This window comes from Thamnophis elegans, chromosome 7 (genome assembly GCF_009769535.1).
Source record: "Thamnophis elegans isolate rThaEle1 chromosome 7, rThaEle1.pri, whole genome shotgun sequence".
Taxonomy (NCBI): Eukaryota; Metazoa; Chordata; class Lepidosauria; order Squamata; family Colubridae; genus Thamnophis; species Thamnophis elegans.
Window position 1 is genome coordinate 17146267 of NC_045547.1, and position 15423 is coordinate 17161689.

The window sequence follows — 15423 nt, forward strand, 5'->3', positions numbered from 1 at the left end:
GGGTTAATAAACATTAAGCAGCACTGAGAGAATTAGGTGTTCAGTAAGAGTAGCTCAGTGGCTAAGATGCTGAGCTTGTCAATCAGAGGTTCAGGCAGTTCAGCGGTTTGAATCCCTAGTGCCGCGTAATGGAGTGAGCTCCCGTTACTTGTTCCGGCTTCTGCCAACTTAGCAGTTTGAAATCACGTAAAAAATGCAAGTAGAAAAATAGGGACCACTTTGGTGGGAAGGTAACAGCGCTCTGTGAGCCTTTGCCATTTAGTCATGCCGGCCACCTGACCACCTGTCTTCGGACAGCGCTGGCTCTTCAGCTTAGAAACGGAGATGAGCACCGCCCCCTAGAGCCCGAAATGACTACTAGCACACAAGTGCGGGGAACTTTTACCTTAAGAGGGATGGCGTGAGGAGAAAAACACACCGTCCCTGTGTTTAGTTGTTTTGGCTTGCAATCCCCTGTAGTACTTTCTGAGGGAAGGAATTGAAACAGTTTATTCTCAGGATGTGAGCGGCCTGCAGATATCTTCTCAGCCCTCCTTCTGGCCCACAGGCTATACAGGTTTTCTATGGAAAACAGGTTGGTTGCAGTTGTTTTTTCTGCAGTCTGAACTATCGGTTGGAGTCTGTACCAGTCCTATATTTGGTTGTTGTATCACACCCGACAGTTTGGCTCCTGAATGGATGTTCTAAACGCCTTGGAGATTTGTACGGTTATGGGGTTGGATCATTTGATGTTCAAGATCTCTTCCTACTCTTACATGTGTCTCTCTTTCTCCTGGCAGAGTTTTGTGTGGAGGTTCTGAATGTCTCCAACTCTGGGAATAATACTAACGCCACCTCTCCAGTTATCGAGTTTTGGGAGTACGTATGTCAATTGTTCGGGTTATTTATTTCCTTTCCCTAAACCACTTCCCTAGGATTTAGAGGGGACACCGTATTTTTCGAAGTATAAGACGCACCCTTTTTCCTCAAAAAAAGAGCTTGAACATCTGGGTGCGTCTTATACACGGAATATAGCATTTTTTTGCCTCCTGAAACCCCGCCCCCTTCACCAAAATGCAGAGCCTTTAGGAACCTTGCAGATTGCTCCTGGCGGCTGGGGAGGGCAGAAATGAGCGAAAAATGGGACATTTTTTGCTTGTTTTTAACCCCCCCCCCCCCCCGAGCACTCTACAAGCCTCCTAAAGGCCCCCTTTTTTTGTTAAAAACAGGCCGTTTTTGGGGAGGTCTGCAGAGCGCAAAAACTTTTTTTAAAAAAATTTGCCTCTTCAAAACCTTGGTGCGCCTTATACTCCGATGTGACTTATACTCCGAAAAATATGGTATATCTAGATCTGGCCTTGATGAAGTTCAAAGGGAAGGAAATGAATAGGATCACATGATACAGGTGGGGAAAACATGGGGTTCATCCCAGTGATGAAAATCATTTTTTTTTTACTACCGGTTCTGTGGGTGTGGCTTGGTGGGCATGGTGTGATTTGGTGGGCGTGGGTTGGTGGCCGTGGCAGGGGAAAGATACTGCAAAATCTCCATTCCCACCCCACTCTGGGACCACTAGAGGTGGCATTTGCTAATTCTCCAAACTACTGAAAATTTCCGCTACCAATTCTCCAGAACCTGCTGGATTTCACCCCTGGTTCATCCTCAGTTTTATGAGGTTTTTTGAGGTCATGAGAGAAAAAGCAGGCATTGCATACATCTACAGCATATCCACTATCCCAGGGGTGTCTGCAGGGGATGGTTAAAAAAATATCAATGGCAGTACTGCATTCCACATCATCTGCAATTGATGGTTGCTTTTTTCCTCTTCCTACCAGCTTTTTTTTTACCATCCTAAACATCTGGACAGCATCTTCACAGAAATAAAGCCTCTAAAATAACGTGAGGCATGTGAATTGTTGATAGACATTATTATATAATTATTTGTCACATTTTTATCCCGAGCTCAGATATCACTGCAGTTGCAGTATGAGGGCTGGGCAAGGAGGCTATTTTGAGAATAGTAGAGAGAGAAATCCAAATAGTTAGATTAATAAGAGAAGGCAAACAAACAGCAGGGAAGCAACCTGATGGTGACATGATAATAGCAGTAGGCTCCAGAGGTGGGTTGCCAAACCAGTGGTGGCGGTGGCGGGAGGCTCCGTCTACCTGCCCGGACGCTTCTGCACATGTGCAGAAGCGTTGCATGCGTGTGTGAGAGAGAGAGAGTGTCTGAGAGAGCAAACCGGTAATGAAACCGGTACAAACCCACAACTGGTAGGCTCTAAATGAAATACTTCGTAGGATTTGGGATTTCAAAAAATATCTATAATGCAAACATTGAACAGTTTTTCCTGTTCAATCATAGTGTCAAACTATACTGTATAAATATTATGTTGCTTCCCCCGCCCGTCCCACTGTCTCTTTGAGGAGGAACATACATGTGATTAACTCAAACGAATTAAGTCATTGATTAATTTCTGGGGAAAGTGCCTAAATCTATGAAGGCAACTGGGAAATACATGCCATTGTCTATCCATAAGCTTATCAGTATCGTCAACACATTTTCTCTCTCCCTCAACACTCTGTCACCAATAAAGACCATATAGTTTGTAGCAGAGGTAGGTTTCACATAATTTTACCACCGGTTTGCTGCGCACTGAACAGTGAGAGCATGTACCTTCTGTGCATGTGCGTGGCCTTCTGCACATACACTTTGCTCACACACGCTGCTTGCCTGCAGTTTAGAAAATGTGGCTAAATAGGACAGCATAGTGCCAGGGGGAGACAGGTAACCCCACCCGCAGGTCACTACTACCAGTTCACCTGAATCAGTCCAAACCGGCTGAATACCACCACTGATTTGAAGCCTTTAGTCTGGATAGCAAGGACTATCAGAACTATCATTATTCTAGTAAGACAGAGTAACTGTCTGCGAGAATGACCTTGGGAGACAGGAGGAAGAGCCACCGCCTTGAGAATAATCATGCATAAGGTATCTCAGTCCACACAAGGAAAGTTGGCATGGGAACATCTCAGAAGGGACCCTCTTCTGGAAAGTAAAAGGGGCAAAAGAGCTTTCAAACTTTTAAGATTCTGTTATTATAGTTTACAATAAGGGTTAACACAGGGGTGTCCAACTCAAGGCCTGGGAGCCAGATCTGGACCATGGGGTATGTCAGGGTTCCAAATAGTATCCAAAAGTCAATCAGAGTCTAGGGCTCAAAGTTCCAATTTGTTAAGGGAGCCATGTTGGCACCTCTGGGAAAACCCGAATCTGAAAGCTTCCTGGTTTTCTCCAACCAGTTGAAAGTTCAAGATCTTGCCCCACACCCACAATTCCATCACATGGTCCAATCTTCCACTGCCATGCTGGCAGTTCCACCCATCCAGTTCTGGTCAGGTGCAGAGGTGCAAAGACAAAGGATTTGTCTTTATAGAAAGAATTTTGTTATGGCTATATCGCATCTAACTCTGTACAATCCCCCTCTCCCATTTTCCCATAATAGAAAATGCATAGTAGAATAACAGAAAGTGTGGCAGCCCATTTTCGCTGGCAGAGCACTCAGGCCACTACAGGTGCCCCCGACATGAGTGACGTCAAGCTCTCCCCCCACCCCACCCTACCCCCCGAGGTCAAACACAACCCCGATGCAGCCCTCAATGAAATTGAGTTTGACACCTCTGGGCTGACAGATACTGCTGTGTCTATCCTGCAATGACCAAGTTAAACTAAAGACCTTTAATGAGGAAAAGCTGTCAAGGAAGCAGGTATGAAGGGTTAATAGTTGCTGGCAGAAAGATGCCTCACCTCCTCCATCTTTTCATCTGTCCCCTCAGGAGGCGAACGCTGAAAATAACAGAAGGCCTTCACGATCTGGGCACTGTGCGCTGGGAGTTGGCTCTCTGCCTCTTGCTGGCCTGGATCATCTGCTATTTTTGCATCTGGAAAGGAGTCAAATCCTCTGGCAAAGTAGGAGTTACCCTATGCTTGGTTAATGCATAAATTGATTTGCTCTGTCCTGTCACTCTTCTTGCATCGGAGAGTAGCAGGATAAAAGTATGCATGGATTATACCAGGGGTGGGTTCCTGCCAGTTCTAGCCTCTTCTATAGAAGAGGTTCCACAAATCTACAGTGCCGTTTAGAACCGGTTCCAGCTCCCTCCCCCCACCCGTCCGCACATCATCAAGATGAAGAACGAGAGGAGGAATTCTGGGAGTTGAAGTCCACAAGTCATAAAGCGGTCAGGTTTGAACACCCCTGGGTTTTTTTCTCTCTAAAAGGTTAGGGGTGCAAGGGTCTTGTAACTTGACAGCTTTAAGACTTCAAATGCCAGAGTTCTGAGCCAACATTTTGGTTGCTAAGCAAGAGCGTTGTTAAGTGAGTTTCATCACATTTCACAACTTGGCCACTCCCACCCCGGTCACATGGCCGGCAAGTCACTCCCACAAAGCAGGCCACACCTACAGAAGAGGTTCTAAAAAATTTTGAAACCCACCACTGGAATAAATGCATTTCTTATGTGGAGTGGGAATATTAGAAATACTTTGATCCATTTTAGTTGGCATTAAGACCTGGGAAAAAGTGCAAATTAAAGCCCCATCCATAATTCTTACAGCAATAACTTTGCAAAAAAATGTCATTGCAATCAACCTTCCTCAATTCTGTATCTTCAAATGTTTCAGGTTACAAATCCCATCACAGCCAATAGTGTGGTACACAGTGATAGGAACTATAATCCCACATATGGGAGAGACTCCAGGCTGGAAAAATGGACCTACTCCATAGTTGGCTCACATTGCCTGGTCAAAAGCTGTAGCTTACACCTACATTAATTTCAAGATTAGTGCATTCACTTGTGAGAATTTTTTCAATAGGAGGTGACAATGGTTACTACATAGGAAAATTCGTGGAGGGCAGATATACCAGCATTTGAGGTATCAATAGGTCTGTAAAATTCCTGTAGAACCATCTTATTCTAGATTTTACTAGTTGTTGGAAATCAAAGGCCTCCAGCTTCTGGATTCCCCAGAGCCATTAAAGTGGCTAATATTAGAAACTTACTATTGTTGATGATACATCTAGTCCTGTGATGGCAAACCTATGGCACACATGCCCAAAGTGGCACACGGAGCCATGTCACCTGGCATGCACGGCATTGCCCGTTCCTCTTCCGGGTTTCTGGCGCGCATGTGTGTGCGGTGATCAGCCGGCCTTGGTGCATGCGGCACAGGGGTGGGTTTCTTGCCCCGATCCAACCGGTTCGGTTGGAACGAGGCCGGCGGCGTCCTCGCGCATGTGTGCGGCGTCCTCACGCATGCATGTGGCATCCTCGTGCACGCGTGCGGCACGCGCATGCATGTGCACTAGCATCTGTGCGATGCTCCAGCTGCTCCTGGAGGATCGCGCAGGCTCTGTATGCATCCTGCGCATGCGTGGAAGCGCAGAATTAGTCAAAACTGGGTAAGGAGCGGGTGCGGGCGCGCGCGGGCGCGGGGGGGGCTTTGCCGTTCCCGGAAGTTACTTACTTCCGGGTTCGGCGACCAACCGGTTCGCAGGGACCGCCGTGAACCGGTTGAAACCCACCCCTGATGCGGCAGTGCCGAAAACTTTAAAGAGCTGGTCTTCTGTTTTCCGGCATGAGCATGCGCATTGGCTAGCTGAAATTCGCATGCGCATGTGCACCAGTAACTGGAAGACTAGCTGGCCAGCGCACATGCATGCGCCAGAAATCAGAAGTTCATTTTTGGGCATGCACATAACCCCAGGCAGCTCCTCTTCTGGGTTTATGTACTCCCTTTTCAGTGCCAAAAAGGTTGGCCATCATTGGCCTAGTTCATTTGTAAGACTGGTTTTGAGGAATGTTGTTAACAATAATTCCTTTCTTTCCTGTTGGGCCCCTTTTTAGTAATGTTGGGAAACTATTGTTTAATCTTTAGATTGTTAACCTCTGGTGTTCTATGGAAGAGCAGAGCTTAATAGTCTAGACTGGAGGAGGTCACCTGGAGTATTGCATCGTTCCATTCAATTTCAGTGAAGCATTCATACATTTGAACGTTGCCTAAGTTAATAATAGGCTAGATGAAGAAAACAAGCTGACGTTACCCCTGGGTAAGAGAGAGGTCTTGTAGATAAATAGGAAACTGGATCTGAACTTGTTGGGTTGGGCAATATTTGTTCATGCTTTGATTGTATGCCAACCTGACTACTGCAAATAGATCAGGGGTGTGCTTCCAAAATTTCAGCAACAGGTTCTCTGCCTAGTTGCTGGGTGGGCATGGCCATGGTGGGTGTGGCCATGGTGGGTGTGGACTAGACCGCCTCCTGTACCAGGGTGGCGGGGGGGGCATTTTTGCCTTCCCCAGGCTCCGGAGGCTTTCCTCGAGCTTCTGACATGGCAAAAACTTCCTCCCCTGGGCTCCGGAGGAACTTCCAGGAGACAGGGAGGCCCGTTTTCCACCCTCCCTGAGCCTCCATGTGGGCCCTGCACTTATCTCACATCCAAAACAGGCCGCATGGAGACTCCTGGGAGGAGAGGGGCAGGGTGGGAGGGGAGGGGACAGCCAGGAGTGGGATTTGGATGTTCTCCAAACTTGCCATAACGTTAGCTATAGGTTCTCCCGAACCCGGGCGAACCTGTAGCAGCCCACCCCCGAAATAGATCAAATGGGTCTCTCCTTGAAAAGTATGTGGAAGTTGCAGTTGCTGTAAAATCCACAGCTACATTGCTAACCAATCCCTAAGTGGCATTGGTTGCCAATTCCTACTAGGCAGAATTAAAGTTGTTGGTATTAATTTTTAAAGCTATGAATGGTTAGGAACACATTTGCAGTTAGGAAAGTGTCTGATTATTAAAAGACTGTACCCCCATCATTGCTAGAGGCCCATCATTTTGGCAAGCAGGACATACAGTAGTCTTCTCTTGCATTTGCCCCCCCCCTCCCCCCCCCAAGATTATGATGCACATTTCTTGGAAGTTGCATCGGAAGTCTCCACTTTCCCAAGTTAAAAAAGAAACAGCTCTTTCCCAACTTTTAATTATTACATTAATATTCATATTAATCTGTGTATTTAACTTTTTAATTCTCGATTTCTTTTAACATTTTTTGTTAAGACACGTTGGTATTTGCCAGGATAGAAATGAGAAATATAAATCAGATAAAGGAAATTCAAGATCTTAACGGATATTCCTTAATTGAAAGCCAAAACGCATAGCGTGGAATATAAATATATTCCCACTTTGGCTACTTACATTATAGGATCCAGTGGTAATAGAAAGCATCGGTTGATTAAATTAGCATTGCATTAAAGTTACACTGAATTAAGAAAATGCAAATGAATACTCTTCAGGGAAAAGAACGTGCTTTTATTGATTCCAGGAAAACACAGATATCAAGCATATGGATTTCAAAATGTACTTGCATCATGTACTGCTATAACAACATTGAGCATTTCACCATTCTGTCAGTTCCATTATGCTTTTGTTGTAGGGCGGGTAACACAAGCTGTTGCACTTCCATAATGTAAAATAGGTTGCGCTATTTCTTTTGGAAGGACAAAGAGAGACTTTCACATGGCAACATTCATTCATTCATTTGCTTATTTATTATTTGAAATGGGCCATATTCACTGAGATACTGATATTAATTTCCTTTATTCCTTCCTTCTTCTTACTCAAATCTGCAAATTCCCTGTGAACAGAGACCAGACTCAAATTGGGTGGAGAGGAGAGGGCTGATGAACACATTGCTTGACAATTTTTTTTTCTTTTAACGACTCTTTAATCCCTTGTGGATTAAAGGTGGAGTTGGGGCGACTGAATGGAGCTGAGAGTTTACTGACCGCATGCTCTTCCTGACGCCTACGCAGAGTTCACAGCAAATTTTTTTTTGTTTGCGCCCTAATAGAGAAACATTTGCCATTGCCTAGGATTGAACTCTGAACCTTCTGAGTGGGAAGCAAGTTTCTTCATCTCTAGGACACCCCGCTGCTCACACAAGCTGCAGCCAACTTGCCACGGGACAACTATCTGTGGCCAACTCACCGCGGGATAACTTGCTGTGAGAGAAGGGTTGCAATAATATCAAAGAAATGGTGGGCTAGTGTCATTAAAGAAAGGATGCAAAAGGAGGCACAAAAGGAAATGTGGATGGCAAACATTAAAAACAATGTTTTATTTATTTTAAATAATTAAATTGAATTGTTAGATTGTTCTGTGGGAAGTTGTCCCACAACGAATTGGCCATGGTGAGTTGCCCTGCAGCAAGAGTTGGCTGTGGTGAGTTGGCCGTGATGAGTTGTCCTCAGCCAGTTGCCCCATTCTGTTCATTGAAACGTGGCAAGCAATAGAAGAAGGCATAATAAATGTTCTAAAAACCCATGCCAACAAATTCTGAAGATAACATATTGGCTCCCAGATTGAAAGAGGTCAATCTACATTCCAATATCCAAAAAGGGAAAGCTTAACAGAGTGTTAACAATATTCTTAATTTCACATATTAGAAAATAATAGGATAATCCAAAACAGATTCAAGCCTTGCATGGTAAAAGAGATGACAGATGTTCAAAGTGGCTTCAGAAAAGACGGAATAATGTGGCACGTCATTCCTAATGCAACTGGGTAATTGAGAAAGCCAAAAAATAAAAAAGTCATTATGTGCTTCATTGATGATGAAAAGAGCATTGATTATATGGATCACATTCAGTTGTAGAATGTGCTTTTAAAAAAATCAGGACATCACATTGTCCTCATGGTAAACCTATATACAAGTCAGGAAGACACAAGATTACTAAAGGTGTGAGACAAGGCTGCACCTTCTCCCCTTAATTATTCAACCTATATTCTGAATATTTATGACAGGAAGTGGACTTGGAAAAAGATGACCATGGTTTTAAAATTGGGGGGAGAAGCATCAATAATCTGACCTAGTCTATGCTGATGACATTGCTGTGATAGCCAAAAATGCAAATGTCCTACACCAGTGATGGCGAACCTTTTTGGCTCCAAGTGCCCAGACCAGAACACGCATGCATGTGCATGCATGTGCATTCATGTGCATGCATGTGCATGTGCCGGAGCGCCAGAAACCCGAAGACCAGCTCGTACACATGCCTGTTTTTAGCTGTTTTTCGGGCCACTTTTGGTTTGAAAAACAGCCCCCAAACAGTCTGAAAAATGGCCTGCTTTTGGTCTGTTTTTGCACCATTTTGGGGTCATTTTCAGGGCATTTTTCAGGCTGTTTTCAGACTGTTTTGGGGCATTTTCAGGCCATTTTGGGCCATTTTCAGGGCATTTTTCAGGCTGTTTTCAGGCTGTTTTTAAGGCTGTTTTTCGGGCCATTTTCAGGGCATTTTTCAGGCTGTTTTTCAGGCCGTTTTTTGGGCCATTTTCAGGGCATTTTTGACCATCTTTTGGCTTGTTTTCTGGCACTCCGGCACCCGCAAGGACCACCTGGCCAGCGCGTCAGAAACCAGAAGAGCAGCTGGTGACAGTGCTTGTGCCCACAGAGAGGGCTCTGCGTTCCACCTCTGTCATGCGTGCCATAGATTCGCCACCACAGTCCTACACCCTCTAGTAATAAACGTAAAGCAACACAATGAGAAAAGGGACTAAAATTAAATACACAAAGGAGTCCAAACTATTGACAACAGATAGACCAACCATCCTCCGAATTGACAATGAAGATATTAGATATCTGGTGAATAATATCTGCCTTTTAGTATTAACCTGCTAAGGGTGATGCGTATTTTAGGGCTTTCCCTACAATTTTTTTTGCATCCAACCGGCAGTTGTGTGGGTGATGGAGTGGGTGGTTGGTTTTTTTTGTTTGTTTGTTTGCTTTGATTTTTCTGAAGTTGTGGTCATGCCACTTGAACTGTAGCGATGGGTTGATAGTCTTCATGTAGATTTGGGGCCAGAGGTTGTCTGCCCTGGTCCTCTGCTGGTGTCGGTTAATAGCTCTGAAGACCAGGGATCTTGGCTAGTCACTACTTTTAATGATCTTTGTTTTATTCCCAGGTAGTCTACTTCACTGCCACTTTCCCTTACCTAATGTTGATTGTGCTGCTAATTCGAGGAGTCACTCTCCCTGGGGCGTTAGATGGAATTATATTCTACTTAAACCCAGACGTTTCGAGATTGGCTGATCCTCAGGTGAGTTGTAACTTCTATTGCACTTCAATTGGCAGATCATGCACGTTTCAAATGGATTTGCCAGGTGTGCTTCCAATTTTTCATGGGCACAATACTCCTGCACAATCCTGAAAATGTTATTGCAGCATCACTAAATCACGTCATTAAAGCGAAGTGACTTTTAAAGCAGAGGCATTTTTCAGGCTTGTACAGCAACCTGGAAAAAGATGTGGCTGCTTTAAAGAAATGATGAGCTTTTGTTGGCTTTGATTGATTTTTGATGTCCTTACAGTTTTATAAAATGGGGGCAGCTGCGTTTCGTAGGATCAGAGCTCCTTCCTAACTAATATAAGGAGCATGAACGTCTACATTTAGTTATGGTCATTTATTCAGTGTTACTCAGGGGCGAAATCAACTTACCTTCCCTACTGGTTCGAAAAAGTGAGTACGCACGGTTCCACCACAAATACGCGAAGCCCTTATCCGCGGAGACATAAGCGCGAAGACTAATTCGCGCCGTTCGAAGCGCTAAGGAAAAACGCGACCCTACCGCGATGACATAATCGTGGAGGGCAAATCCACGCATTCCCAAGCACTCAGCATCCTAACCCTAACCCTAAACCTAACCCTAACCCTAACCCTAAACCTAACCCTAACCCTAACCCTAACCCTAACCCTAACCCTAACCCTAACCCTAAACCTAAACCTAAACCTAAACCTAAACCTAAAACAAACCCCTAAACCTAATCCTAACCCTTACCTTAATTTAAATTCGCTTTCTGCCACCGCACTGTTTTAAAGCGCCCTTCTGTCGCCCCGCTGTTGTCGCAGCGGTGATGACGTCGCGGCTTTAGCGACACGATTTTATCACCGCTATTTTGACGAGCGCGGTTTTGTCGTGCCACGAGTACGCACGCACACTTCGCTCACATATGACATCTTCACAGATGCATAGAGCATCAAAAACGGGTCGTAATGATGTCCAGGCGGGTGGGCAAAACCTGGTACTGAGTGCACCTGCAAAGGTAAGTAGAACAGCAACGGGGGGAATCCGCTGTGCCACGTGACTTAGATTAGCTAGAAAGCAAGAAATCTGATGATTCTAGCTAATATAAATTGTGCATCACAGCTGATCATTGGAAATACCAGTTCACCTGAACCGGTAGCATTTTTTTTTTTTACTATTGGTTTGTGCATAATTATAAGGTAGACCATAATCTACTACTAGATAAAGTAGAAGAATGTGGGTTAGATACCATCATCACCAGATGGATTTATAACTGGCTGACCAACCGGACTCAACGTTTAGTCCTCAATGGAACCGCATCTACATGGAGGGAAGCGTGCAGTGGAGCACCCCAAGGCTCTGTTTTAGGCCCAGTACTCTTCAACATCTTCATCAATGATTTGGATGAGAGAATAAATGAGGAACTCATCGAATTTGCAGATGACACCAAGCTGGCAGGAATAGCCAATGCTCCAGAAGATAGGCTTAAGATACAGAAGGATCTTGCCAAACTTGAACATTGGGCACTATCTAACAAAATGAAATTCAATGGTGAAAAGAGTAAGGTTCTACATTTAGGCAACAAAAATGAAATGCACAGGTACAGTATAGGTGGTATCTTGGTCAACAATAGTAACTGTGAGAGGGACCTTGGAGTCCTAGTGGACAACCATTTAAATATGAGCCAGCAGTGTGCAGCAGCTGCCAAAAAAGCCAACACAGTTCTAGGCTGCATAAACAGAGGGATAGAATCAAGATCATGTGAAGTGTTAATACCACTTTATAATGCCTTGGTAAGGCCACACTTGGAATACTGCATTCAGTTTTAGTCGCCACGATGTAAAAAAGATATGGAGACTCTAGAAAGAGCGCAGAGAAGAGCAACAAAGATTATTAGGGGACTGGAGGCTAAAACTTATGAGGAACAGTTGCAGGAACTGGGTATATCTAGTTTGATGAAAAGAAGGACTAGGGGAGACATGATAGCATTGTTCCAATGTCTCAGGGATTGCCACAAAGAAGAGGGAGTAAAACTATTCTCCAAGGCACCTCAGGGTAGAACAAGAAGCATTGGGTGGAAACTGATGAAGGAGAGAAGCAACTTAGAATTGATGAGAAATTTCCTGACAGTTAGAACAATTAATCAGTGGAACAGATTGCCTCCAGAAGTTGTGAATGCCCCAACACTGGAAGTCTTTAAGAAGATGTTGGATAGCCATTTGTCTGAAACGGTATAGGGTTTCCTGCCTAGGCAGGGGGTTGGACTAGAAGACCTCCAAGGTCCCTTCCAACTCTGCTATAGTATTGTAAACCGGTAGCATTTTTTACTACCAGTTTGGGCAAACCAGTCCAAACTGGTAACATTTCACCCCTGGTGTTACTCCTTTCTCTCAAAGTTTTGCATCATCTACAAATTTATGCAAACATTCACACAGGATAATTTGTACTGAGGTTTGCCTGCCAGATGTGTATTTTGTGCCTATCCTATGTACATCTTTCCCTAAGATACACAGGCTTTGCATACAATTTTCCCAAGTATTCATTTTTAAAAGTCGATGTTTAAGCAGAAGAATCTTTCAAGAGAATTCTAGCAGACCCTGTGGATGATTGCTTGCTCACTCCTGTTGCAACAAATTCCTTCCTGGATGATTGTACCATTTGCTTGAAAAGAAATCTTTGAAAGATTTATTTGACATGCTTACTCTTAACTGCTTACCTGAGGGATTGTCAGTAATATAACATCTTAAGCGTGACCTAATAAATCCAGTCAAACAAAATGCACATGAAAGCATAAAATACCATCTATCACTTTCCCTTTTGGGTCCTCTCCAGGTGCATTGGCTTAAACACATGTTGTCCCCAGCCACCGTTGTGCTGGTAGCTGGGGATGATGAGTGTCATGGTCTGATGCATCGGGAAATTGTGGACGTCGGGGAAAATTGCAACACATACATTAAGACCTCTCCCATGGTAGCACTCTGGATAACTTGGAAACATTCAACCTGGGCGCTAGCAATTCTTCAATATGTTTTGTAATCTTCGAAACCATCCAACAGTCACAGTGTACCATGGAAGTTTAATGAAAAAATCCAAGCAAATAAATGAGGTTACTAGGCACATCATCACAGAAAAGTTATTTCAAAGCCACCACCGTATTTGCCCAACCTAAGAGCCCATATAAAAGAAGAGAGCTGGCCTGGAGAATCCTTCAGAGACCTTGTGCTATGATAAGGAGTGAGGGGTGGAAGTAGGAATCTCTGAACAGGGCTTAATACTAGAGGCGCAGAACTTGTGGTCCAGGAGGTATGGCTGAATCCCAATTTATAGCAAACCTAGCTAGCCTGAACAGGGTTCCCAAGTGCTGTATTTTCCAACTCTCCAACCCAGAGGTACGTACATGTTGGACCACTGTGCTTGTCATTATTCATCTGTGCTGTGTATCAGCTGATCATGTTTTTGATCCCTTATTATTAAGAAAACTTTTACATTCTTTTTGAGTCAGATAATGAGTTTGGGGTTGAGTCACTCCAAAAGATAATTAACCCCAAGCAAAAGATGCCTCCCATCTCCCTAGAGTTAACCTATTGGCGAGATGGGCAGCGTATAAATTTATTAAATAAATAAATATTAAAACAAATAAAATAACAATAGAAATTGTTTCTATAAATCTAGATCAAGCTAAAAGTAAAAACAAAACCTCAACCAACCAAGCAAAACCAGTGCACACATTCAAATGAAGTAGTCCTCAAATATACACAGTAAATGGTTGGTTGTTATTATTATATACACAACAGTGTGAAATCATTACTGCCAGTTCTTTAGCCGGTATTGGCCTTCCTATGCATCGAGTTCTTCCCAAGAATCTAAGATGTTGTGATGTGTTTCCTGTTTCCCTTATTATCCTCCCCAGATAATAAGCCCAATCGTGCTTTTGAGCGCATGCACTAAAATAAGCCCTCCCTGAAAATATTGCAACACAGCAGCAGCTATGAGGTGCCCACACTTGCCGCCTCCTGCAACTCAAAAATAATAAGAAATAAACAATTGCATTCTCCTCAACACACACATTGTTGTGTGTGTTGAGGAGAATAAGACCACCCCCCAAATTAAGGCCAAGCTTTTATTTTGGGGATCAAAAGAAAATAAGGCCCTGTCTTATTTTCAGGGAAACACAGTATATGTGCGGATCCAAGCAGTGTGGCCTTTTGCAATCGACAGATAGAAATTTTGTCAATGCGCAGATTTTATAAGTGCCAGCCAAGATTTTTTTGGTAGGGCACCAGTCTCCCAAATATTATTATTATTACTTGTTAAATTTATATTTAATTCTCAGAGATATCATAAGGCAGTTTACGAAACTAATATTTATAATATTAATACCAATTAATATTTGTACATATTAAAGCAATAACAAAAGTGCTATTTTTGCTGGTTTTGTTTTTCTTATTCTTGGGTATTTTACCATCTCACACATTCCCTTGCTGGACATCTGACACTGGACTGACATAGCTAAACCTAGAAAATTTAATATTGATTGAGTATACAGGAAAGTTTACCTTAGAGAGGCAGTCTTTCGGATAGTCTAGTTTCAGGCTATTTAGAGTCTCTATCAGGTATTTCAAGAATGTGTGTATTGAGGAGAATGCAATTGTTTATTTCTTCTGCAACTCAATATTTTCCACATGACATGTGTTGGACTTCAGCTCCCATATTTTCTGGACAATGTAGACAATGGCTACTTCAATTTATGGGAGTTCTGCAGCTTTTCAGCCTACTAGTTGTTGCTTTTGTGTTGTCTCGTGCTCATCCTTGGACTTTGTAATACTATAAGGAGCATAAAAGATAAAAAACTATTTTATTAAACACAAAAGGATGTGAGTAAGATAAATTTATTCAGAATCTTTTGGGGAGACTTCCAAAGTAAGTTATTTTCACATTGATATAAAAGGTTTTAGATTTTGATTTATACATGTATCATTTGTGAATTTTTCAGTGCTCCACTCTTTGATTTGATCAGTTGCTCCATCACTTCCAACCCTTCATGGTCCAATGTAGCTGCTTCTTTGAGTTCTTGTAAGTTCCTACTTGTCTCATCAGTGATAGTAGCAGCCCCCTTTTCTTCTGTTGACTTCTTTTTCCATTGACTTTAATTTTTCTAAGCTTTGGGATTTTCACTGCAGTAGTTACTCTTGCCTTTGCATTACATATGCACAATTTTTAAGCTTTAGCTTCATTATTAATGCTTCTAGTGAGCAGTCTGGTTTTATTTCATCTAATATTGAATTATTTGTTCCTCTTCAAAGACA

At 43.2% G+C, this 15423-nt stretch overlaps 1 protein-coding gene across 2 annotated transcripts in view; it reads left to right on the forward strand.

Moving 5' to 3' along the window:
* Nucleotides 1-15423, forward strand: part of SLC6A12 (solute carrier family 6 member 12) — a 79660-nt gene that overhangs the window by 28749 nt on the left and 35488 nt on the right. For both annotated transcript variants that reach the window (XM_032221924.1, XM_032221923.1), the window contains exons 5-7: nucleotides 780-858; nucleotides 3817-3949; nucleotides 9997-10131. In XM_032221924.1, the coding sequence (XP_032077815.1) occupies nucleotides 780-858; nucleotides 3817-3949; nucleotides 9997-10131 (347 nt within the window). The remainder of the gene's footprint in view (nucleotides 1-779; nucleotides 859-3816; nucleotides 3950-9996; nucleotides 10132-15423) is intronic.